This window comes from Erythrolamprus reginae, chromosome 1, assembly GCF_031021105.1.
Source record: "Erythrolamprus reginae isolate rEryReg1 chromosome 1, rEryReg1.hap1, whole genome shotgun sequence".
Taxonomy (NCBI): domain Eukaryota; kingdom Metazoa; phylum Chordata; class Lepidosauria; order Squamata; family Dipsadidae; genus Erythrolamprus; species Erythrolamprus reginae.
The window spans coordinates 17,710,031-17,736,629 of record NC_091950.1 but is presented as its reverse complement, the minus strand read 5'-3'; the positions used below and the strand labels follow the sequence as shown (position 1 = coordinate 17,736,629).

Genomic DNA, 26,599 nt, shown 5'->3' with positions numbered 1-26,599 from the left:
TCATAGCCAAAAATAGTGTATTTACTTCCGCATCTCTACTTCGCGGAAATTCGACTTTCGTGGGCGGTCTCAGAACGCATCCCCCGCAGAAATCGAGGGAACACCGTATTCCCCACCACCACCACCAATAGGCCTCTGTCAATGTCAGAGTTCACCAGAGTTGGGCAGTCAACATTTAAAAGTAAATAAATAAAATGCATTAAAAACATACTTTAATTCTGCACGGCAATACATTTCGGCCTGCTTTTTTTGAGCCAAGATGGCATCGTGACTTTTTTTTAGAGAGAAGGGCAACATTTGAAAGAGAATTAACACCAGGAAGCAGACGTTAGTACGGGAAGAAGAGGTCAGATTCAGGTTGGCCTCGGAGTTTAGCGAAAAGGAATTTCCCCAAAGGATCCCAGCCGTTTCAAAGTAAACCCACCCAACTTGACAGAGCGTTACTGTTTTGAAACCATTCGAACAGCTGGATTGGGGAAGACGAAACAAAATTAAGAAAGGGGAAGGGGAATAAAACGAGAAGCATGGAACCCAAAGGCCTTAGAAGCACACAGTCCCTTACTTGAGGGGAGCTGCCAGGAGAGAAAGCTTGATTGGAGACAGGAGAAGTGGGAGACTGGTTGGCCGGGGAGCCAGCATTGCTGCGGTACTGCTGGAGTGAGCCCTACAGAAGGACACAGTGTTAAAGACTGTAGGGAAAAGGAGGAAGAGGAGGAGGAGGAGAGAAAACACAGGTTTCTTTCACGTACACAGGTTGGGGCGAGGGGTGGAGGGAAGGGGAGAAAACGAGAAGAGAACAGAAGGCAAGAATAGTCCTGGATGAATTCAGCAGCACACAGTACGGTTCAACAATGCCCGGAGAAGTCATGAACCTGTAAAAAAGGGCTTCTCTCAATGGTGCTTTTTCCAAAAAGGCAGCTGGACCGGTTTCTTTCCCTTGACAAATGTATATTTTATTTTATGTACGTTGAGAGCATATGCACCAAGACAAATTCCTTGTGTGTCCAATCACACTTGGCCAATAAAAATTCTATTCTATTCTATTCTATTCTATTCAGGAAGGAGAAGGAAGTTTTGCTTTGCATCCTAGAAGCGTTTACAATGCAATCTGACCCCTCGCATCCTGGACACAAACTGTTTCAACCCCTAACCTCAAAACGTCGCTTACAGAGCACCGCACACCAGAACAACTAGACACAAGGACAGTTTTTCCCCAAACGCCATCACTCTACTACACAAATCATTCCCTTCAGACTGTCAAGCTATTTACTAAGTCTGCACTACTAATACTACAGTGTTCCCTCGATTTTTGTGGGTTCGGTTCGAACTTCGCGGAAAGTCTATACCACGGTTTTTCCAAAATATTAATTAAGAAAAACTTTGCGGGTTTTTGCCCTATACCACGGTTTTCCCCCACCCGATGACATCATATGTCATCGCCAAACTTTCGTCTGCCTTTAATAAATATTTTTTAATAAACTTTAATAAATAAACATGGTGAGTAATAATCTGAATGGTTGCTAAGGGAATGGGAAATTGCAATTTAGGGGTTTAAAGTGTTAAGGGAGGGCTTGGGATACTGTTCATAGCCAAAAATAGTGTATTTACTTCCGCATCTCTACTTCGCGGAAATTCAACTTTCACGGGCGGTCACGGAACACATCCCCCGCGAAAAGCGAGGGAACACTGTACTAGTTTTCCCCCATCATTCCTATCACCCATTTCCTCTCACTTATGACTAGCGGTGGACTACGAGCCGGAACACTAAATTGCGCTCGCCACCGCGGCTTGTAAGTTCTTGTGGGACCAGCGCGATTTTGCTGCTGCACCTGTGGGAGAAGCAAAATCACGTACGGAGCCGCAGGTGCGCCCGTGTTTCGGTGAGGCTTTTTTGCTTCTGCGCAGGCTGAAACACAGGCACACCTGCGGCTCCGTGCGCGATTTTGCTTCTCCCATAGGTGCAGCAGCAAAATCGCGCTGGTCCCACAAGAACTTACGAGCCGCGGCAGCGAGTGCAATTTAGTGTTCTGGCTCGTGGCCCACTGCTGATTATGACTGTATGACTGTAACTTGTTGCTTGTATCCTTACAATTTTTATTAATATTGATTGTTTCCTGATTCCTGATTCCTTATTTGAACCCTATGCGGAGAGGGGCGGCATACAAATCTAAATAATAAATAATAAAATAAAATAAATTAAGTATTGTACCTCTTTATTCTTCACAAATGTCTCTTTTCTTTTATGTACACCAAGAACATATGCACCAATGACAAATTGCTTGCATGTCCAATCACACATGGCCAATAAAGAATTCTATTCTATTCTATTCTATTCTATTCTACTCTACTCTATTCTACAGGGGGAGGACAAAGAAATGGAACCACTTGACTTTTTGGCATCATAATGTTTGAACATGTTCAAATCAACCAAAACTTGACATATTTTAATGTTTTTTTAAAAAAATTCTGTTATTTGGTGTTTTTTTAAACTACCTTTTTTAAAACAGAAATCTAAGGAAATTGGTACTTCTAGAAATGGCAGACCTCTCAGACTTTCAAAGAGGCCAAATTGTTGGGGCTTGAATGGCAGGCGCTAGTGTAACAGAAAGTGCCCGAATGTTTGGCATTTCAAGAGGTCATGTCTGAAAAGTAATGACTGCTCTTGAAAGAGAAGGGAAAACCTCCTCAGCCAAGCACAGATCTGGTCGAAAGTTGAAGTTGTCTGAGAGAGACCGTCAGACTCTAAAGCGAATTGTTAGAGTGGATCGCAAGACCACAGCTCCTAAAATCACTGCAGAGCTCAATAGACATGTACAGAACCCAGTTTCCACAAAAACTGTTTAAAGGGAGCTTCACAAATCTGGATTTTCAAGGTGTTTCCATTTTGTTGTCCACCTCCTGTATGTCTACAGCAGTGTTTCCCAACCTTGGCAACTTGAAGATATTTGGACTTCAACTCCCAGAATTCCCCAGCCAGCAAATGCTGGCTGGGGAATTCTGGGAGTTGAAGTCCAAATATCTTCAAGTTGCCAAGGTTGGGAAACACTGGTCTACAGAGCAGTCCTTTCAGCAGTTTCAAGGAGATCCCCCCCCCCCTATTTGCACTCTGATATAGGGGGCCCTGAGGACAGACAGAAACAAAGCCCACCAGAGCTCTCAGGGAGAGTGCCAACAACCAGAGGACTCCAAAGAAACGTGAACCCCCCAACCCCATTCCCCCCCACCCCGCCAATCAGATCTAATCTTTCCATTGCCTCCACCATTCTTCCAGAACTGATGAGGCTTCTTGGATGAGGAGTGAAATGCTGTCTTCGTCTTCTTCTTCCTCAAGGAAAAAAAATAAGCCCATTTGCCTTTTGAAAAAGCACCTTTGAGACAACTATGACCTGGAGGATTGAAAATCTCTACAGAGTAACAAGGGGTTTCTGTTACAACCCAGGATGATTCCAGTTGCCTGTTTTGAGATGTTTCTTCCAGTTTTTGGAGGGAACTGAGTAACCACAATACAGTGATACCTCGACTTACAAACGCCTCGTCATACAAACTTTTTGAGATACAAACCCAGGGTTTAAGATTTTTTTGCCTCATCTTACAAACTATTTTCACCTTACAAACCCACTGCTGCCGCTGGGAAACCGCACCTCCGGATTTCTGTATTTTTGTGATGCTGCAGGGGAATCCCAGCAGTGCAAAAACGGGCGCTTCGCTGGCAACGGAAGTATGGAGGTGGGGTTTCCCAGCGAGGGGAGCCTCAGGGGAATCCCAGCAGCGCAAAACCACAGAGGTCTGGAGGTGGCGTTTCGAGGACTTCGGTGTTTTTGGGATGCTGCGATTTCACCGACGATCCCTTCGCTGGGAAACCCCACCTCCGGACTTCCGTTGCCAGCGAAGCACTCGTTTTTGCGATGCTGGGATTCCCCTGCAGCATCGCAAAAACACAGAAGTCCGGAGGTGGGGTTTCCCATAGAGAGGAGCCTCAGGGGAATCCCAGCAGCGCAAAAACGGCCGCTTCGGCTGGCAAAAGGGGTGAGTTTTGGGCTTGCACGCATTCATCGCTTTTCCATTGATTCCTATGGGAAACATTGTTTCGTCTTACAAAATTTTCACCTTAAGAACCTCGTCCCGGAACCAATTAAGTTTGTAAGACAAGGTATCACTGTACTCTGAAACTCCAGCTTGAAGAGAGGGGGGGTGAACCCTCTACTTCAACTTCCCCGTTTCTATCCTAGCTGTGCAGCCCGTAAGGCGGAATGCATTGACTCACACAAATTATTTTCCAGAGGAGCCTGTGGAAAAAGTTATGGAACTCGCATGCGTTCTCCTGCTTCCTGCTTGAATGTTGAATTTTCTTGGGTGAGCAGTCTCCTTCTCCAAAGGATGAGACCAAAAACACTTCAATTCTACATAGGGGTATTAAAATTTATCCAAGGATGGCTTGCTTCAGCTTGGTGACAGGTCCAGCTTTGACACCAGGAAGCGAGCCTTACTGTAAAGATGATCGCTTGGAAAACTTGCACAAATTAGGGGAGAACGGTGACAGATTCATAAAGTCTGAGGTGCAGAACAGTGCAAACTGGGAAAGTATTTAGACAGCCAGTGCCACAGAAATACAGTGGTACCTCATCTTACGAACGCCTCTTCTAACGAATTTTTCAAGATACGAACCCGGTGTTTAAGATTTTTTTGCCTCTTCTTCCGAACTATTTTCACCTTACGAACCCAAGCTGCTGCTGCTGGGATGAAGGGTTTTTTCCCCCTTTTTTGAAGAAAGAAAAGGGAGGGGCGGCTTGGAGGGGGAAAGACTTTGCATTAACAAAAGTAGAACAGCGTGCTTGCAGGCACTGAAAGGGTGTCTTTTGAAGAAAGAAAAGGGAGGGGCGGCTTGGAGGGGAAAAGACTTTGTATTAACAAAAGTAGATCAGCGTGCTTGCAGGCACTGAAAGGGTGTCTTTTGAAGAAAGAAAAGGGAGGGGCGGCTTGGAGGGGGAAAGACTTTGCATTAACAAAAGTAGATCAGCGTGCTTGCAGGCACTGAAAGGGTGTCTTTTGAAGAAAGAAAAGGGAGGGGCGGCTTGGAGGGGGAAAGACTTTGCATTAACAAAAGTAGAACAGCGTGCTTGCAGGCACTGAAAGGGTGTCTTTTGAAGAAAGAAAAGGGAGGGGCGCCCCCCTTGCCTTTCTTCCTTCCCACTCACCCTTTAGCCTAGCCTTGCTTCTTCCACCTGCCCCCTTTAGCTGCTCCTCCCTGCCCTCTGTTCGCCTCCCTTCTAAAGTTTGGGATTTTCCTGAAGGATTTGCACCCATTATTTGCTTTTACATTGATTCCTATGGGAAACATTGTTTCGTCTTACGAACTTTTCACCTTACGAACCTCCTCCTGGAACCAATTAAGTTCGTATCATGAGGTACCGCTGTAGTGTCTTTCTTTTTTTAAAAAAGGCCAGCAGGCATACCTAATGCTAGAATATGGAAGGCAGAGAAATAGGGGAGGCAGCATTTTGTCACACAGAGAGCCCTGAAATCACTGGTATCTTGGCTAGCGGTTGTGTCTAAATATCACGAAAAACCATTGCTTACTGCAGGGGCAATTTATTCTGCACGAAAGCCACACTTTTAAGTCACAGGTGTCTGGCCTTGACAACTTTAAGACTCGTTCGTGGGCCTCAGCTTCTGGAATTCCCCAGCCAGCTATGATTTTTGATCTTAATGATTTTGCAGGTTAGGACATACAATTAAAGCTGAGCAGGTGTAGTTAGTGTGAGCGGTGTTTTTCCTGGGGAAAGCAATTTTACCCTAAGCCATGGCTTGAGGGCTCATTTCAAACCATTCAATGTGGTTCAAGGATTAGCTGCGAAGCTACAATTAGTCTAAAATGGAAATTTCCACAAACTCCTTGCAACGATGCAGAAAAGGGGGGAAGTCTGCAGAAAATGCAATTTTAACTCAATTTGGGTTTTTTTAAAAGGTTACCTATGTGACAGATTAAAAAAAAACTGCTTTGGGGTTGGAAACAAACAGCAAATACATCAAGCAGCAATTCTATGTGTTCAGTTTTAAGAACAATACGTGTGGAGTTAATAGGCACTCTAGGTTCCAGTTAGCTAGATCAGGGGTAGGCAAAGCTGGTTCTTCTATGACTGGTGGACTTCAACTCCCAGAATTCCTGAGCCAATCACGCTAGCTCATTAATTCTGGGAGTTGAAGTCCACATGTCACAGAAGAGCCAACTTTGCCTGCCCGAGCTAGATCAATGTATACATTGATCTCAAACTTGGGACACTTGAAGATGCTTGGACTTCAACTCCCAGAATTCCTCAGTCAATACATACTGGTTGGGGAATTCTGGAAGTTGAAGTCCACACATCTTCAAGTGGCTAGGTTTGAGAAATACTGGACATCAATTTGATTCAATCCCAAGAGAAAACCTCTTTACAGCTGGGCACTGATCTCACCTGGTTCTAAGGCTCCCTGAATCCAGGCTGGGGGGACTGGCTGTGAACAAAAGGAGAGGCATGGAAAGGATTATGGGACTCTTGGCTTGAGCTTTTTAGGGGAACTGCCATGACCAGCCATAAGTTAGGGCAGTGTTTCCCAACCTTGGCAACTTGAAGATACCTGGACTTCAACTCCCAGAATTCCCCAGCCAGCATTCGCTGGCTGGGGAATCCTGGAAGTTGAAGTCCAAATATCTTCAAGTTGCCAAGGTTGGGAAACACTGAGTTAGGGGATGGAAACATTTTCAGGCATCTGGCATGAAAATACATGGGTACCTCGGTTCTCGACCACAATTCGTTCCAGATGTGTGGTCGAGAACCGATTTGGTCGAGTACCGAATTAATTTATCCCATAGGAAATAATGGAAATGGATTTAATTGGTTCCCAGCACCTGTTGACTCGCTGGGAACCAACTAAATCTATTTTCTTTATTTCCTATGGGATAAAAATCTGAGGAGCTCTATAGTCTAACCTCTCCAAGCTGCAGGAAGGGTGGGGGCGGCTGCAATACCGGCAGCTTAGGGGGGCTCCTTTCCTCAGTGCTTCGTCTTGTGCACCAACTTTCTCCTTCCCGGCGTCAGCGGTGATGACGGCAGCGGCTTCCCTTCGAGGAGCAGCAGCGCCGGGAACGTCACATAATGAGGGGAAGCCGGTGGAGCAGCGGCAACTGCTGAGATGGCTCCACCGGCTTCCCTTCATCACGTGACGTTCCCGGCGCTGCTGCTCCTCGAAGGGAAGCCGCTGCCGTCGCCAACGCTCCCGCCGGGAAGGAGAAAGTTGGTGCACAAGACGAAGCACTGAGGAAAGGAGCCCCCCTAAGCTGCCGGTATTGCAGCCGCCCCCACCCTTCCTGCAGCTTGGAGAGGTTAGACTACAGAGATTGGGAGGCTGTTAAGCGGGTGGTAACATTTTGAATAACAAACAAAATTTTCTGTGGCTGTTCGGTATCTGAATTTTTGTTCAGATACCGAAGCAAATGTTTGCCGAAAATTTTGTTCGGTATCCGAAATGTACGAGAACCAAAGCGTTCGAGAACCGAGGTACCACTGTATAATGAAAAAAACGTGGCCGTGATCTTGTGAAATTGGGTCCGCTTATAAATTAGACCTCCATGAAGCCCAGCTGGGGGAGTTGTAGGTGAGACTGAAGGTCAGGTGTCATTTTCTATTCCACTCTAGGATTTTTTTAAAAAAGGAAAAATGTCAAATCACTCCACAGCTGTCAGACTGGCATGAAGGAGCTGACCTCCCTCAAAGATGGCGGCACCTGGTTGACCTCCTTGGGCGAGAGACCAAGTTTTAGATCATAATTATCTTGATTGATTACATGCAGTCAAGCTGTTGTCAACTCTTAGCAACCACACAGGTTTTCTCCAGCATGATCTATCTCTAGCCTGATCCTACAGCATTCCCCATATTGCACTCTCTGCCGTTGTAACTGAATCTTTATAACGGATGACTGTTAAAAAACGTTCTTGAAAATGGCTCAAACAAAACCACTTCTATGTTGTTGCCAAGAACAACTTAATGTGCATCTGCATCGTTATCAAGAGTCAAACTCAACTTGTGGGCCGTACTGATTTCCCTCCAGGTGGAAACTGTATCTCAAAAGTATTCAAGGCTTTTGAGAACCATGTTTATCTCCGATAAAGATTTCTAATCCAGTCCCTTCGCAGAAGTCTCTATGATATTTGGAGGACTACGTTTTCCAGAGGCTACGAGGGAGGCCTGGCAATTAGACCACACACAGTGGTACCTCTACTTACGAACTTAATTCGTTCCGTGACCAGGTTCTTAAGTAGAAAGGTTTGTAAGAAGAAGCAATTTTTCCCATAGGAATCAATGTAAAAGCAAATACAGTGATACCTTGTCTTACAAACTTAATTGGTTCCGGGACGAGGTTCTTAAGGTGAAAAGTTTGTAAGATGAAACAATGTTTCCCATAGGAATCAATGGAAAAGCGATTAATGTGTGCAAGCCCAAAATTCACCCCTTTTGCCAGCCGAAGCGCCCGTTTTTGCGCTGCTGGGATTTCCCTGAGGTTCCCCTCCATAGGAAACCCCACCTCCAGACTTCTGTGTTTTTGCGATGCTGCAGGGGAATCCCAGCAGGGGAATCCCAGCATCGCAAAAACAAGCGCTTCACTGGCAACGGAAGTCCGGAGGTGGGGTTTCCCATGGAGGGGAGCCTCAAGGGAATCCCAGCAGTGCAAAAACGGGTGCTTCGCTGGCAATGGGAGTTCGGAGGCGGGGCATCCTAGCGGCGGCGGTGGGTTTGTAAGGTGAAAAGTTTGTAAGAAGAGGCAAAAAAATCTTAAACCCCGGGTTTGTATCTCGAAAAGTTTGTATGATGAGGCGTTTGTAAGATGAGGTATCACTGTAATGTGTGCGATTGGGGAAACAACAGGGAGGGTGGAGGCCCTGTTTCCTCTCAAGAGATTGCTAGAGACCCCACGGAGGCTTCTCCCCGCCTTTTCCAGCCCTGTTTCCTCCCAGGAGATTCTTATAGAGGCCCCAAAGAGGCTTCTCCCTGCCTTTTCCGGCCCTGTTTCCTCCCAGGAGATTCCTAGAGAGGCCCCAAAGAGGCTTCTCCCTGCCTTTTCCGGCCCTGTTTCCTCCCAGGAGATTCCTAGAGAGGCCCCACAGAGGCTTCTCCCTGCCTTTTCCAGCCCTGCTTCCTCCCAGGAGATTCCTAAAGAGGCCCCACAGAGGCTTCTCCCTGCCTTTTCCAGCCCTGTTTCCTCCCAGGAGATTCCAAGAGAGACCCCACAGAGGCTTCTCCCTGCCTTTTCCAGCCCTGTTTCCTCCCAGGAGATTCGTAGAGGCTTCCCCCTGCCTTTTCTGGTTACAGTTTCAGAGGCTTGGGTTTGTAAGTAGAAAATGGTTCTTGAGAAGAGGCAATAAAATCTTGAACACCCGGTTCTTATCTAGAAAAGTTCATAAGTAGAGGCGTCCTTAGGTAGAGGTACCACTGTATTTCTGTGCAGTTTTCAATGGTAATCTCAACATATCCAAACAGTGCACTTTTCAGAAAGCAGAGAGGCTCTGGACAAGCTTCTTCCGGCTTCCTATGGCTTTTGTCTGAGATGTCTAGGAAGCTGGAGGTCCCAACTCCTCTTCCCCAACCAAACTTACCGAGTTGATGTCTATCCCCATGGAAGTCTGGGTTTGGCTGCCCGGAGGAGACTGTGGGATTGTGGAAGGGATAGAGACCGAGAGTGGGGGGAGCTGAACGCCTCGCTGCAAGCCGGAGGTCTGCATCAGAGAAGCGTTGGGTGGCAAAGCGCTCGCCACTTGGGCCTGTGACTGCTGCTGCTGCTGCTGCGCGCTTGTCTGGGTGAAGAACGGGTAGGGGGGGAGCTGCTGCTCCATGGAGAGCGCGTCCAACGCCACAGCCTTAAAAAGAAAAGGACCGAAAAGGACATCAGTGCAGGGAAATCAGATTTCTTGGGATGAAGACCTCAGAAGGAAGCACTCGACTCTGATTATGCTAGTCTTGTGGGGGAGGCAGGAACGTTCCTATTTTAACAATCTGGCTTTTTAGCACTTCCCAGGCCCTCTGTAAGTATCTATGGGATGAGTGTGCACACACAACAGAATGGTACAATTTTGCAGTCAATATAAGAACCTAAGAAGAGTCATGCTGAATTGGGCCAAAGCCCATGGGGATCTTGATCAGAAAGAGAAGGCAAAACCCTCCCTTTCCCTTGACCCCCAACAAATGGGACCCAAGGGAACCCTGCCTGCCTCAACCAACACAGAGGCTTCACATGGACATCCTTTTCAATAACCAGCGTAGTGATGATGTTTCCTAGTTGGGTAATGAAACGTGCAAGAAAGCAACCAAGGTCCCAGAGCACTTAGGACCCCTTTAATAAATGATGGTTAAATAATAATTCCTGATCCCCGCCTCCCAAAGTATATTTAAAAGGGGTCAGTGCAAAGATAACCAGAGGTTGGCATTTTAGAAGGCAACTCTCATGGTGGTTGATGAAATCCAACATCTGGAGGGCAACAGATTGCCCACCGTGGCTTGGCATTCCACCTGGATATGGCTAAATAACCTCAAAGGACCAACAGAGAATTATAACTGGCTTATCGTTCCGCAAACCACCAAAACTACAATTGAAGGGGAAAGTTATGAATTGAAGCAACATTATTATCAGAGTTGATACACTGGCAAAAGCTCCCAGCTTGGAGCGTTCATTACGGATTGGGTCTATGCTGTTATTATGCCACAGTTTTCAAGGCCCCCTCGGAGAATTCCCCCTTGTACCTGAGTAATCGGTGAAAGGGGTGAAAGCGTCGGAGACACTTGCTGGGATTGGCTTCTCCTTGAATCTGTGTTCAGTGAGAGGGGACTGACGGTTGGCTGCCGGTGTTGCTGGGAAGAAGCTGACGTAGTTGTCATTCCTGTCGCCGAGAAGAGAAAATGAGCATAAGATGAAGAGGGGTTTTTCCAGATGGATTTTCAAAACAGCAAATAGTCCTTGACTTACAATAGTTCATTTAACATACAAATATAGAAGACTGACGGCAGAAAAAGACCTCATGGTCCATCTAGTCTGCCCTTATATTATTTCCTGTATTTTATCTTAGGATGGATATATGTTTATCCCAGGCATGATTAAATTCAGTTCCTGTGGATTTATCTACCACGTCTGCTGGGAGTTTGTTCCAAGGATCTACTACTCTTTCAGTCAAATAATATTTTCTCACGTTGCTTCTGATCTTTCCCCCAACTAACTTCAGGTTGTGTCCCCTTGTTCTTGTGTTCACTTTCCTATTAAAAACACTTCCCTCCTGGACCTTATTTAACCCTTTAACCTATTTAAATGTTTTGATCATGTCCCCCCTTTTCCTTCCGTCCTCCAGACTGTACAGATTGAGTCCATGAAGTCTTTCCTGATACGTTTTATGCTTAAGACCTTCCACCGTTATTCTAGCCCGTCTTTGGACCCGTTCAATTTTGTCAATATCTTTTTGTAGGTGAGGTCTCCAGAACTGAACACAGTATTCCAAATGTGGTCTCACCAGCACTCTATATAGCGGGATCATAATCTCCCTCTTCCTGCTTGTTATACCTCTAGCTATGCAGCCAAGCATCCTACTTGCTTTCCCTACCGCCTGACTGCACTGTTCACCCATCTTGAGACTGTCAGAAATCACGACCCCTAAATCCTTCTCTTCTGAAGTTTTTGCTAACACAGAACTGCCAATACAATACTCAGATTGAGGATTCCTTCCCCCCAAGTGCATTATTTTACATTTGGAAACATTAAACTGCAGTTTCCATTGCTTTGACCATTTATCTAGTAAAGCTAAATCATTTACCATATTACTGATGCCTCCAGGAATATCAACCCTATTGCACTTTAGAGTCATCAGCAAATAGGCAAACCTTCCCTACCAAACCTTCCCCTATGTCACTCACAAACATATTAAAAAGAATAGGACCCAGAACAGACCCTTGTGGCACACCGCTTGTAACCTGTCTCTGCTCAGAATACTCACCATTAACAATAACTCTCTGATGTCTACGCTTCAGCCAGCTGCAAATCTATTGAACTATCCAGGGATTAAGTCCAATCTTCACTAATTTATCTATCAGCTCTTTATGTGGAACCATATCAAAGGCTTTGCTGAAGTCCAGATAGGCAATATCCACGGCACCACCTTGATCCAACACCTTTGTGACATAGTCAAAGAAATCAATGAGATTAGTCTGACATGATTTCATGGCTTCAGTAAAGCCATGCTGATTGGCTTTACGGAAGGCAAATCATGTCAAACTAATCTCATTGATTAATGACCATTCAAAGTTACAACGGCGCTAAATAAGTGACTTAAGATCATTTTTCCAGGCTGATGGCCACTGCAGCACCCCCCTAATCCAGGGGGGGGGGTCAGACTGGATTTCTTTGAGGGCTGGATCAATGTTGTAGTTCTCCACAAGCTGGCAGAAGAACTGAGATGGAACAGATGCCTCCTGTGGCACCCTGCTGGCCAAAACAGGGCATAGGTGTGTGTCTGTGTGGTGGGATATGCATGGCAGGGGGCTGCGCACCCCGTTTTGGCTGTCAGACACCACGGGCTGGTCCTTTGCTATCTCCATCCCAGCCCCACAGGCCAGATTTAAGCACCCCATGTGCCCAAATTTTGATCACAGGGCTGTGAGGCTGTTGGTGATGGTTGTAAGTAGGAGCACCAATCGTAACGTAACTTTTTTTTCCCAGTACAGTCCTGCCTGGCTGAAAATAAATATCCTGGACCAGACTGCAAGAAGAGGTCGTGCTAGAAGGCCTCTGTACGCGCACGCCATCGCCTTACCCTGATTGGCTGTGCTGATCCCCATGTGCGTCAGATTGGCAGTGAGGTTCCCGGTGCTGTTGGAACTGCTCAAGGAGGGGAAAGTGGACTCTTCTGGGTCTAGCGGCGTTGGGAGAGGAGAAGGGAAGTGGATATTTGTCAGGTCTGGCAGTGAGCCCCCTGTGTTGTGAGCCGCCGGGATAAGGGCAGTAGTGTTTTCTTGGTCAGCCGATGGAAATATGCTGCAAAGACAGAGGAAAGGAAGCTTTGTTAAATGTAGGCCAAGGCCTTCTGAGTTATTGGAATTCACAGAAGCAAAAAAAAAAAAAAGGGTGATTGTCTATTCTCAGTCATCCAGGTCATGCTTGTCCCAAAGGTGCTTTTATTTTTGTTTCCCAAGCAGCAAGTGGATTTTCTTTGCTTTTCTTTGAAGATGTTTCCCTTCTCATCCAAGAAGCTTCTTCGGCTCTGATGGAATGGTGGGGAATGGAAGGATTTATACTCCTTGCAGCCAGCTGGTCATTTGCATTCTTTTAGCAAGTGGTTAAAAAAAATAAAAACTCCAGGTGGTCTTAATGATTCGCTAAAAAGAATGCAAATGACCAGCGGTCTGCAAGGGGTATAAATCCTTCCATTCCCCACCTTACAGTTAGAGCTGAAGAAGCTTCTTGGACGAGAAGCAAAACATCTTCAAAGAAAAATAGCATCCAGGGACATGGGGTGAGGTATCATCAGTATGCAGATGTTACCCAGCTGTACATCTCCACCCCATGTCCAGTCAACGAAGCAGTAGAAGTGATGTGCCGGTGCCTGGAGGCTGTTGGGGTCTGGATGGGTGTCAACAGACTCAAACTCAACCCTGATAAGACGGAGTGGCTGTGGGTTTTGCCTCCCAAGGACAATTCCATCTGTCTGTCCATCACCCTGGGTGGGGGGATTATTGACCCCCTCAGAAAGGGTCCGCAACTTGGGCGTCCTCCTCGATCCACAGCTCACATTAGAGAACCATATGTCAGCTGTGGCGAGGGGGGCATTTGCCCAGGTTCGCTGGGGCCCTATTTGGACAGGGAGTCATTGCTCACAGACACTCATGCCCTCATCACCTCAAGGTTCGACTACTGTAACGCTCTCTACATGGGGCTACATTTGAAAAGTGTTTGAAAACTTCAGATCGTGCAGAATGCAGCTGCGAGAGTAATCATGGACTTCCCAAGATATGCCCATGTTACACCAACACTCCGCAGTCTGCACTGGTTGTCGATCAATTTCCGGTCACAATTCAAAGTGTTGGTTATGACCTATAAAGCCCTTCATGGCATCGGACCAGATTATCTCAGGGACCGCCTTCTGCTGCACGAATCCCAGCGACCAGTTAGGTCTCACAGAGTGGGCCTTCTCCAGGTCCCGTCAACTAAGCAATGTCGTTTGGCGGGGCCTAGGGGAAGAGCCTTCTCTGCGGCAGCCCCGGCCCTCTGGAACCAGCTCCTCCCCAGAGATTAGGATTGCCCCCACCCTCCTTGCCTTTCACAAACTTCTTAAAACTCACCTCTGCCATCAGGCAAGGAGGAATTAACAGTGCCTTGCAGAGTCAGCCTCTTGCCCCCCAACAATCTGGATCCTCATTTTACCCACCTCGGAAGGATGGAAGCCGAGTCAACTTTCAGCCAGTTAGGATCAAACTGCCAAATTGCTGGCAGTCGGCACTCAGCAAGCCTGTAGTACTGCACTCTAACCACTGCGCCCCACGGCTCTCATAAACAAGAAAGTCTAGTTGCCTCTTGAGGGGGAAAAGCACTTTTGGAATGAACAGGGTGATAATTCCTGCTTGAAATCTGGATCATGACAATTTAATCTATCGCATCCTCCTTTCTTGAAAGAAGTAAGGATTTTGTTCAAGGCAGCGCTTATAAACAACCACCATTTTAACATTAGCTATCTAATACAATTGAGTCTAAAAGGATAGGTATTTAAAAATAATTTTCCAGGAAATGATAATCACTTTTAAAGATTTTTCAAAACAACCTATTCAAACGAAGCACCTATTACAGTAATTGAAGGGTTTCTACAAACAAGATGTGCCCCGAGTACAATTTAAAACCCAGATCATATTAATCCCATAAGAAGTCTTTTAAGTTATGGAGAATTTTTTTTTTGTCAAAACTCATATCAAATGTCCCATGTTTCTATTCAGCTGAACTTCTGGGCCACAATCACTTATTTCAGGTTTGAAACAAAGCCAAATTCCTATTTTGTGCATGTCCCTAATGTCAAATCTTATCGCTATCATAATAAGCCACAATGTTTGACTTGAATTATAGGGATTGATGTGTGAATTGTTTGATGCAACAACAACCACCCTCAACTATATTTTCATAGGGAGCATAATTTGCAGTCACATCAAAAACTATGATTTGTTAATTCAGCCATTGCAGAAAACATGCTAAGCCAAATATCAACAGGGACATGATCTTGCTTTGCTATTCTTCATACTCCTTACTGAACAGCAACTACTAAAATTATTGCAAGCCATTACACTGGGCTTCTCAGTTATTCCACTCCACTAAAAACACATACACACAACAAGGACAGAGATTTGTTTTCCCAAAATGATGGTGCTGGTTTCCTATTTACCCAGAAACCTAATGTACCCCTCCCCTTAAACATACTTGATTCCTGGAACTTCACAAGATTTAGGCCTCGAGGACCCTGTCTGAAAGAGAACAGAGAAGAGTAGGTCAAAATGAGACACTCGGCTGCAAAAACAAACAAAGATCATTATGTATTGTGAGCTACAGTAGTTGACTGCATGGGAATGAGAGTTTTAATTGTTTTAGATTATTAATTTATAAATAATTGGATTTAGGATGCTATATTGTTTCTTTGTATGTTGTAAGCCGGCCTGAGTCCTCGGAGAGGGCTGGCATATAAATCCAATCTAATCCAATCCAAATAGATAGATAGATAGATGATAGATAGATAGAGATAGAGAGATGATAGATAGATAGATAGATAGATAGATAGAGAGAGAGAGAGAGATGATAGAGAGAGAGAGAGAGAGAGAGAAGAGAGAGAGATGATAGATAGATAGATAGATAGATAGATAGATAGATAGATAGATAGATGATAGATAGGTGATAGATAGATAGATAGATAGATAGAGATAGAGAGATGATAGATAGATAGATAGATAGATAGATAGAGAGATATGAGAGAGAGAGAGAGAGATGAGAGATAGATAGATAGATAGAGATCGATAGATAGATAGAGAGAGAGAGAGAGAGAGAGATGATAGATAGAGAGAGAGAGAGAGAGGAGAAAGAGAGAGAGATGATATAGATAGATAGATAGATAGATAGATAGATAGATAGATGATAGATAGGTGATTGATAGATAGATAGATAGATAGATAGATAGAGATAGAGAGATGATAGATAGATAGATAGAGATAGAGAGATATGAGAGAGAGAGAGATGAGAGATAGATAGATAGATAGATAGATAGAGATAGAGAGATGAGAGAGAGAGAGAGAGGAGAGAGAGAGAGGAGAGATAGATAGATAGATAGAGATAGAGAGATATGAGAGAGAGAGAGATGAGAGATAGATAGATAGAGATAGAGAGATGAGAGAGAGAGAGAGATGAGAGATAGATAGATAGATAGAGATAGAGAGATATGAGAGAGAGAGAGATGAGAGATAGATAGATAGAGATAGAGAGATGAGAGAGAGAGAGAGAGAGGAGACAGAGAGAGGAGAGATAGATAGATAGATAGATAGATAGATAGATAGATAGATAGATAGATAGATAGATATAGATAATATCAAAGGTTGCTACCTGAAGCTCCCACCCACCTGGATCAACCCAGACATCTGGACTATAGCTGTACTTATTTATGTAGGGGAAAAATGTCTCTATTGAAGAACTGGTCCACCTTCTAGTCCACCTTCTCCAACTAACAGCCAATTCTTTAATGCTTTAATGCTGTCAGGCGGAAGAAACCAGGGCGACACTGTCAGCTGATCAGAGAAGTTTCTTTCTTTCTTTCTTTTTCTTTCTTTCTTTCATTCATTCATTCATTTTATTTATTATTTATATTTGTATGCCGCCCTCTGCAAAGATGATTCAGGGCGGCTAACAGTAGTCATAAAATAGAGAAACAACAAAATGTAACAACAACACAGTAAAATATAACAAGGTGGTACCTCTACTTATGAACTTAATTCATTCCGTGACCAGGTTCTTAAGTAGAAAAGTTTGTAAGAAGAAGCAATTTTTCCCATAGGAATCATTGTAAAAGCAAATAATGCTTGCGATTGGGGAAACCACAGGGAGGGTGGAGGCCCTGTTTCCTCCCAGGAGATTCTTAGAGAGGCCCCACGGAGGCTTCTCCCCGCCTTTTCTGGCTCCATTTCCTCCCAGGAGTTTCCTAGAGGGGCCCCACGCAGAGGCTTCTCCCAGCTTTTTCCGGACCTGTTTCCTTCCAGGAGATTCCTAGAGAGGCCCCACGGAGGCTTCTCCCCACCTTTTCTGGCTCAGTTTCCTCCCAGGAGTTCCCTAGAGAGGCCCCACAGAGGCTTCTCCCCACCTTTTCCGGCCCTGTTTCCTCCCAGGAGATTCCTAGAGAGGCCCCACGGAGGCTTCTCCCCACCTTTTCTGGCTCAGTTTCCTCCCAGGAGTTCCCTAGAGAGGCCCCACAGAGGCTTCTCCCCGCCTTTTCCGGCCCTGTTTCCTCCCAGGAGATTCCTAGAGAGGCCCCACGGAGGCTTCTCCCTGCCTTTTCCAGCCCTGTTTCCTCCCAGGAGATTCCTAGAGAGGCCCCACGGAGGCTTCTCCCCACCTTTTCTGGCTCAGTTTCCTCCCAGGAGATCCCTAGAGAGGCCCCACAGAGGCTTCTCCCCGCCTTTTCCGGCCCTGTTTCCTCCCAGGAGATTCCTAGAGAGGCCCCACGGAGGCTTCTCCCTGCCTTTTCCGGTTACAGTTTCGGAGGCTCGGTTTTGTAAGTGGAATATAGTTCTTGAGAAGAGGCAAAAAAAATCTTGAAAAGTTCGTAAGTAGAGGCGTTCTTAGGTAGAGAGGTACCACTGTACTCTAAAAAAACATGCATACAAACAGCCATTCCTAGTTCCAGGCTCCATTGCTGCTTGCCTATTTACAAGAATCTCCCTAGACTGACTTTACTCTCTTGAGAACAACCAGATAAGTACTCCAAGGATTGAGGAGAGTGGGGTAGGGGGATAGGGTCTCTTATCACTTCCTTCCCTGCAGGAATTCCAACCTAAGCTGTCCTTTAACTCCACACACACCACTTCAGCTGCCAATTCTACTACACATGCCTCGACGTGAATGGAGAGAGCTGTGGATGACAAAAGCAATATTTTGGGGGAGGGAGCTGGGCTGTGAAAGAGGGGGATTTCTATGTTGCCCCCTCCTCCTTGAGAATGACATAAAGCCAAATTGTTGGAATATGCTATAACCAGTAACACCAAATTCAATTTCTGGCTGCTTGAAAATTAGAAACATAGAAACATATAACACTGATGGCAGAAAAAGACCTCATGGTCCATCTAGTCTGCCCTTATACTATTTCCTGTATTTTATCTTACAATGGATATATGTTTATCCCAGGCATGTTTAAATTCAGTTACTGTGGATTTACCAACCACGTCTGCTGGAAGTTTGTTCCAAGGATCTACTACTCTTTCAGTAAAATAATATTTTCTCATGTTGCTTTTGATCTTTCCCCCAACTAACTTCAGATTGTGTCACCTTGTTCTTGTGCTCCCTTTCCTATTAAAAATGCTTCCCTCCTGAACCTTATTTAACCCTTTAACATATTTAAATGTTTCGATCATGTCCCCCCTTTTCCTTCTGTCCTCCAGACTATACAGATTGAGTTCATGAAGTCTTTCCTGATACGTTTTATGCTTAAGACCTTCCACCATTCTTGTAGCCCATCTTTGGACCCGTTCAATTTTGTCAATGTCTTTTTGTAGGTGAGGTCTCCAGAACTGAACACGGTATTCCAAATGTGGTCTCACCAGCGCTCTATATAAGGGGATCACAATCTCCCTCTTCCTGCTTTAGAATTAAAAAGTGCTCACAGTATCCCTGCCCTGGTTTATATACCAAACATACAGTTCACTTTAAAGTCTGAAATAGCCCCTTTCACTTCTACATATGTGTTGCACTCTAAGAAGGAAGCTTTACTACCTCTGATGGTTCAACGGTGGTCAGTAAGTCATATACTCCACAAAATTAGTGCCAGTACCTTCTTAGTATCCCATCCTTGTTTTGAAAGATTTTTCTCTGTCTCTGATGCATCTTCTTCCATGCCTGGAACCGTCAGTAATAAGACTAGTGTGAGAAAAAAATATATCAGCCAAGTGTGCTCTGAAAATCTCTGGGAAAGAGGAGAAGTGAGTAGAGAGGTTCCTTCGTAGGGCTATCAACTAACATAGAAGAACTAGAAACATAGAAACATAGAAGATTGACGGCAGAAAAAGACCTCATGGTCCATCTAGCCTGCCGATACTATTTCCTGTATTTTATATGCCGCCCCGACTCTGCGGAGAGGGGCAGCATATAAATCCAATAAATCTAATCTAATCTAATTTATATCTTAGGATGGATATATATTTATGCCAGGCATGTTTAAACTCAGTTACTGTGAATTAACCAACCACGTCTGCTGGAAGTTTGTTCCAAGCATCTACTCCTCTTTCAGTAAAATAATATTTTCTCACATTGCTTCTGATCTTTCCCCCAACTAATCTCAGATTGTGCCCCCTTGTTCTTGTGTTCACTTTCCTATTAAAAACACTTCCCTCCTGAACCTTATTTAACCCTTCAACATATTTAAATGCTTCGATCATGTCCCCCCTTACCCATCTCCTTTCTTCGCAATGACCATTCTAACATTATAGTTCTTGTGCATGCTAAAAGTGGCAGGCTGAGTCCCCCACATCACCTCCCCAGTTTCTGATCCCCAGATATTGAAGGGAGGGGACAAAAGGGATTTCCCCCATCACTCAAACAAAAGAAGCAGCTTCAACACATTTGAGGGATCTGCTTTTATTAGGAAATGTTTTCCTCATATCTGTTGTAGTTCAGCCTGAGGCTTGCTCAGGGACCGGCTGTGTCTCTGCTGGCTCCATGCCCGGAGGAGGATGACAGCGAAGAGGAGGGGGCTGAACAGGGGAGAGGAAAATCAGGAATGGGATGGAAAACAGCATGAGAGCCCGGCCGGGGGGGGGGCTGTCCCCAGCCAGTAGTTTGGAGTCATTAGGTGATGAGGCTCAAGCCGTCATTGACATGCGACAGAGACGGTCAAAGAAAGGAGCAATTAAAGAAGTATTATCAGCACTGAATTAGGAACAGCTGGGTTTGGGTGTGGTCCTCCTTAGCAGGGTTTAAAAGGCAAGCAAGCCCTTGAAGCCATGTGGAGTGTTATCAGTTTGGAGTTGCGTTATCCTGTCTTGTTTCTCGGCGTCTCTGTTCCTGGCTTGTGGCCCAGCAGCTTTGGAAGACCCGTGGGAGGTGTGGGTCTGCTATCTACAGCCTCGGCTTGGCAGCAAGAATTCTGTATTGCTGCATGGACTTTTGCCTTCGTTGATATATCTGAAGATACAGCATTTTCCTGTTTGTAAGGACATTTTCTGTTACCTGTGTTTTTCTTGCATTTTATAAAACTGCCTTTGCCTTTTACCAGTGTGTCTGGCTTCTCTTTTTGGGTTGGTATTGGCTTCTGGAGTGACCCAGACAGAACAATATCAAGCACATGTCAAATAGAAATCCTTTTAGAACAGAGGTCTTCAAACTTGGCGACTTTAAGACTTTTGGATGTCAACTCTCAGATCTCTGAGAGAATTCTGAGAGTTGACATCCAAAAGTCTTAAAGTTGCCAAGTTTGAAGACCTCTGTTTTAGAAGGAGAGGGAGGGCAGAACTGGGAGAAAGGTTGTGTGCGTGTCTACAACCCCCTCCATTCTTCAAAGCTCATGTGAAGCAAGTGGACAGCTGTGCAGGGCTACAGTGGAAGGGGAAGAAAATGAAGACTTCAATTTACAGTGATCCCTCTATTATCGCGAGGGTTCCGTTCCAAGACCCCTCGCGATAATCGATTTTTCGCGATGTAGGGTTGCGGAAGTAAAAACGCCATCTGCGCATGCGCGCCCTTTTTTTCTATGGGCGCGCATGCGTAGATGGTGGAGTTTGCGTTCCCCGCCACCCACGCAAAGGGGAAACCCCGATTCGGCTCCTCGCTGCTGCTGCGCTACCGAGCAGATCAGCTGCTGGGCGGCCGAAGGAACCTTCCCTGGGTCTTCCCCCTCTTGCTGGCGGGCGGGCGAGCGGCGGGCATCAGCGAGGAGCCGGGGTTTCCCCTTTGCGTGGGCGGCCGGGAAGACCCAGGTTGGGGGTTCGGGGGGGGTGCTGGGAAGCCCCCCAGGCCGGCTGCGACCTTTTAAAACAGCCGCGCCGCTTCCCAGCTGAGTCCTGAAGCCAAACGCGGAAGTGGTTTTTTAAAAAATTAATATTTTTTTTTTTAAATCGCGATGTAGCGTTTCGCGAAGATCGCGATCGCGAAACTCGAGGGATCACTGTATTCTTATCAGGGAAGTAAAGCCAGCTGTTGCTCAGGTGGAGTTACTTTCAGCAGAAGGCATTTTTCAAAGCTGCTTAAGAAAAGATCACACATAGCTCAGTGACCAAATTACTGGCCACTTCACTTAAAAAAAAATAAATCAACAAGTCCAGTAAGAAACAAGTAGTAGGACAAATCCAACTTTAATACTAACTTGGTGTGAAGTTCAGATACGATGGACACAAGATTACCTATATCATTATATGAACCTGGAGTATAGCTGAAAGTTCAGAGATGTATTATTAAATGCTGATCCCCTCAAAATATCACTGAAAATCCGAAAAGTCTTGGGCTTGGTCACGTTACTACCGTGTTTCCCCAGAAATAAGACCCTGTTTTATATTTTTTTGAACCCTGAAATACCGTATTTTTCGCTCCATAAGACGCAGTTTTTTCCCTCCCAAAGTAGGATGAAAAATCAGCCTCGTCTTATGGAGCGAAGATGCAGGCAGGGAGGGGGGGGGAGGCTGCGAATTCGGAAGCGCCATCCCGCCGGCTGGCTGGCTAGCTGCTGCCTGGCCCACCGTTCCTCGTAAGCTGCGCCCGTGAGCAGGCGTGCACCCCCAAATACACCCGAGCGCCCTTTTCCACGGGCGCGCGCTCCCCATCCCCCTGCCAGCCCGCGGGGAGGTGGGCGGGGGCGGGGAGGTGTGGCAGTAGGAGTAAAGGGAGCCGCGGCCACCCCTGCCTCCCCGCTGGCTTCTCCACGCTGCCCTATTGCCCGCCCGATCCGCCTCCTCTCCTCCTCTGCCACCTCCTGCGTTGGGGCGCGATCTGCCTCCTCTCCTCCGCTGCCTCCTCCTGCCTTGGGGCGCAATCTGCCCCCTCTCCAACGTCGCTGCCTTCTGCCTTGGGGCGCGATCCGCCCCCTCTCCTCCTCCGCCGCCCCCTGCCTTGGGCGAGCAGTCCGGGACAGGGTGGCTTTACGCTATGAAGAGAAAACGGCCGACTTTTCCCTGCTGCCGGAGCCGTTTCCTCTTCATGGCGCAAAGCCACACAGTCCCGGACTCCGGGATTGCTCGCCCAAGGCAGGAAGCGGCGGAGGAGGAGAGGGGGCGGATCGCGCCCCAAGGCAGAAGGCGGCGGCGGAGGAGGAGAGGGGGCGAATCGCGCCCCAAGGCAGAAGGCAGCCATCTGCCCAGACAGAAAGGAAACAAGAGAGAGAAAGTGAGAAGAAGAGAGAGAAAGAGGGGGAGAGAGAGAGAAAGAGAGAGGGGGAGAGAGAGAAAGAGAGGGAGAGGGAGAAAGAGAGTGGGAGAGGGGGGAGAGATAGCAAGAGAGGGAGAGAGAAAGAGAGAGGGAGAGGGGGGAGAGAGAGGGAGAGGGGGGAGAGATAGCAAGAGAGAGAGAAAGAGAGAGGGAAAGGGGGAGGGAGGGGGGAGAGAAAGAGAGAGGGAGAGAGAGAGAGGAGATAAAGAAAGAGGAGAGAGAGAAAGGAAGAGAAAGAAAGAAAGAAAGAGGGATAGAAAGAGAGAGAGAGTGAGAGATGCTCAGTGAGCCTTTCTTTGAAGTTGCCTTTCTTTCTTTCTTTCCTTCTTTCTTTTTCTCTCTTGCTCTCTTGCTCTTTCATTCTTTTTTCTTTCTCTTGCTTTCTTTCTCTCCTTCCTTCCCTCATTCCATTTCTTTCATTCCCCCTCTCTATTTTTATTTCTCTTTCATTTTCTTTCTTTCTCTCTTTCTTGCTTTCTTTCTTGCTCTTTTTCTTTCTCTCTTTTACCTTCCCTTCCTCTATTTCTTCTTTTCTTTCTCCTTCCTACCTTCTTCCCTCCCTCCCTTCAGTCCTTCCTCTCTTACTCTCCCCTTTCATAAGTTTCCTTGCTTCCTTCCTCTGTTCCTGTCCCTTCCCCCTTTCTTTCTTTCTTTCTTTCTTTCCTTCCTTCCTTCCTTTCCTCCCTCCATTTCTTGCTTTCCTTTTCCTTCCTCCCTTCTTCCCTCCCTCACTCCCTTCTTTCACTCCTTCCTCTCTTCCTCTCCCCTTTTTGGCTCAAAATATTTTTTTTCTATTTTCCTCCTCTAAAATCTAGGTGCGTCTTATCAGCAGGTGCGTCTTATAGAGCGAAAAATACGGTAAGCGCTTGGCCTTATTGCCATGCACTCAAAAGCCTGAATGGGCTTATTATCAGGGGATATCTTATTTTGGGGAAAACTATCCATCTATTCCAGTTTATTTATTTGGTTTATTTGGAGACGCAAGAATTTGGAGGGTGGGAGAGGAACCCAAGTATTATTTGTCGTGATTCATTATGATACATTATCTATGTTTTGTACGAACATAAGCATTAACATAGAAACATAGAAGTCTGACGGCAGAAAAAGACCTCATGGTCCATCTAGTCTGCCATACTATTTTCTGCATTTTATCTTAGGATGGATATATGTTTATCCCAGGCATGTTTAAATTCAGTTACTGTGGATTTATCTACCACGTCTGCTGGAAGTTTGTTCCAAGGATCTACTACTTTTTCAGTAAAATAATATTTTCTCATGTTGCTTTTGATCTTTCCCCCAACTAACCTCAGATTATGTCCCCTTGTTCTTGTGTTCACTTTCCTATTAAAAACACTTCCCTCCTGGACCTTATTTAACCCTTTAACACATTTAAATGTTTCGATCATGTCCCCCCTTTCCCTTCTGTCCTCCAGACTATACAGATTGAGTTCATTAAGTCTTTCCTGATACGTTCTATGCTTAAGACCTTCCACCATTCTTGTAGCCCGTCTTTGGACCCGTTCAATTTTGTCAATATCTTTTTGTAGGTGAGGTCTCCAGAACTGAACACAGTACTCCAAATGTGGTCTCACCAGCGCTCTATATAAGGGGATCACAATCTCCCTCTTCCTGCTTGTTATACCTCTAGCTATGCAGTAATTTGTTTTATTTGTCGTGATTCATTATGATACATTATGTTTTGTACAAACATAAGCATTAACATACTTTCCAGTGTTTTCAGTGAATCCGTTTCTATCTTGATTATTCCTCTTTGGGATCAAACACACAAACAGCCAAAATAACTTCAATTTCTGCATAACATTTTTCTAATGTGAAATTTCATCATCTTTGCTGCATCTCTTCAAACACCTCCCCCCCCCCCCCCCCAGGAAAGTTTACAGGCAATTTTACAGCTTTCTTTTTTTCACAACTCCTGGATTGTGCTTGCTTTGTGTGTCTTTTTTTTAAGTCACCTCTTTTTTGTTGCATATCCTGTGACCCAGCTGAGAAAGGCTCTGTCTGAGTGGGCGTCATTGTGCTCTGGTGCAGGGCAGAATCAGAATTGGTCCTAGTGACAAAGGGGAAGAAATCGTGAAAATACTAGCCAAGTATATAAAGCATTTGTAATGTATACTTCTTTGCCAAGCTGCTAAGCATTCCTCACATTCCTATATTATCTGCCTGGGATAGAGTTTATAGCCATGGCTCTTCATGAACTGATATCCAAGCATAATGCAAGTCAAATGAATGGCGAATGACTGGAATACCTAAAATGGGGCTACCTTTGAAAAGTGTTCGGAAACTTCAGATCGTGCAGAATGCAGCTGCGAGAGCTATCATGGGCTTCCCTAAATATGCCCATGTCACACCAACACTCCGCAGTCTGCATTGGTTGCCGATCAGTTTCCGGTCACAATTCAAAGTGTTGGTTATGACCTATAAAGCCCTTCATGGCACCGGACCAGATTATCTCAGGGACCGCCTTCTGCCACACGAATCCCAGCGACCGGTTAGGTCCCACAGAGTTGGCCTTCTCCAGGTCCCGTCAACTAAACAATGTTGTTTGGCGGGACCCAGGGGAAGAGCCTTCTCTGTGGCGGCCCCGACCCTCTGGAACCAACTCCCCCTAGGGATTAGAATAGCCCCCACCCTCCTTGCCTTTCGTAAGCTCCTTAAAACCCACCTCTGTCGTCAGGCATGGGGGAACTGAGATATTCTTTCCCCCTAGGCTTCTACAATTTATGCATGGTATGTTTGTATGTATGATTGGTTTTTATAACAAGGGTTTTTAGCTGTTTTACTATTGGATTGTCACATGCTGTTTTTACTACTGTTGTTAGCCGCCCCGAGTCCACGGAGAGGGGCGGCATACGAATTCAATAAATAAATAAAATAAAATAAATAAAAGGACTGTTTTTCACCTTTGTCAGCACAAAAAGCCATTCAAACTGACCCCAGAGAGGTTGGTTCCAAACTCATAGCAGTTGAAGCAAAGTGGGTGATAAAAAAATAACCAAATCCTGCCATATTTTGTGTGTGTGTGTTTGTTGTGGGTTTTTAACTGGGGTTGATTGTTCTAAATATCTATATTTGACTTCTTTTTATTGTATTTGTATTTTTTATATTGTTGTAAGCCACTCTGAGTCCTTCGGGATTGGGCGGCATAGAAGTCGAATGAAATAAATAAATAAATTCTGCCCTTGCGTGTGTTTATATTATATCCGTACATGTGAGGATATAATACATACACACACATACACATATACAGTATGTGTGCGTGTTGAGATTGCGCATCAGAATTTCATTTTTTAAATGTATGCTATTGTACTCACCCAAAAAAATGACAATAAAGGTTATGTTATTTCTATTGTGAAAAATCCCTATTTTATGCATATATGCCAGCAATATTAAGTGAATTTATGTGATTGTCTCTTTTATAACGATCCTCATCTTTTTTGTTCGGGTATAAAAATTTTCTTTATTTTTCTTTCAACATACAATAAAACAACATGAGCAATAAAAAACACAAAATCAATACTTAAAATAATAATTAATCATCTTGATGGCAACCCTCTTCCTTACAATATCTGACTCTTTCTTGCAAAACTTTGAAAATGTTGTTCCTTACTTTTACAATTGTATGTAGACTGATATAGAATAGAATAGAATTTTATTGGCCAAGTGTGATTGGACACACAAGGAATTTGTCTTGGTGCATATGCTCTCAGTGTACATAAAATAAAAGATACATTTGTCAAGAATCATGTGGTACGACACTTAATGATTGTCATAGGGGTCAAATGAGCAATAAAGAAGCAATATTAATAAAAATCTTAGGATATAAGCAACAAGTTACAGTCATACAGTCAACATGGGAGGAAATGGGTGATAGGAATGATGAGAAAAACTAGTAGAATAGAAGTGCAGATTTAGTAGAAAGTCTGACAGT

The 26,599-nt window shown here is 45.2% G+C and overlaps 1 protein-coding gene across 6 annotated transcripts in view; it reads right to left on the bottom strand.

Annotated features, from left to right (window-relative positions):
- The window catches only part of CRTC1 (CREB regulated transcription coactivator 1), a 168,702-nt gene that overhangs the window by 34,610 nt on the left and 107,493 nt on the right, over positions 1-26,599 (bottom strand). For 4 of the 6 annotated variants that reach the window (XM_070745769.1, XM_070745785.1, XM_070745778.1 and 1 more), the window contains exons 5-11: positions 24,624-24,718; positions 19,070-19,155; positions 15,469-15,512; positions 12,824-13,044; positions 10,770-10,906; positions 9,629-9,889; positions 563-664 (exon numbers count right to left, since the gene is read on the bottom strand). In XM_070745769.1, the coding sequence (XP_070601870.1) occupies positions 563-664; positions 9,629-9,889; positions 10,770-10,906; positions 12,824-13,044; positions 15,469-15,512; positions 19,070-19,155; positions 24,624-24,718 (946 nt within the window). The remainder of the gene's footprint in view (positions 1-562; positions 665-9,628; positions 9,890-10,769; positions 10,907-12,823; positions 13,045-15,468; positions 15,513-19,069; positions 19,156-24,623; positions 24,719-26,599) is intronic. The other 2 variants (XM_070745802.1, XM_070745810.1) reach the window with 1 other exon arrangement.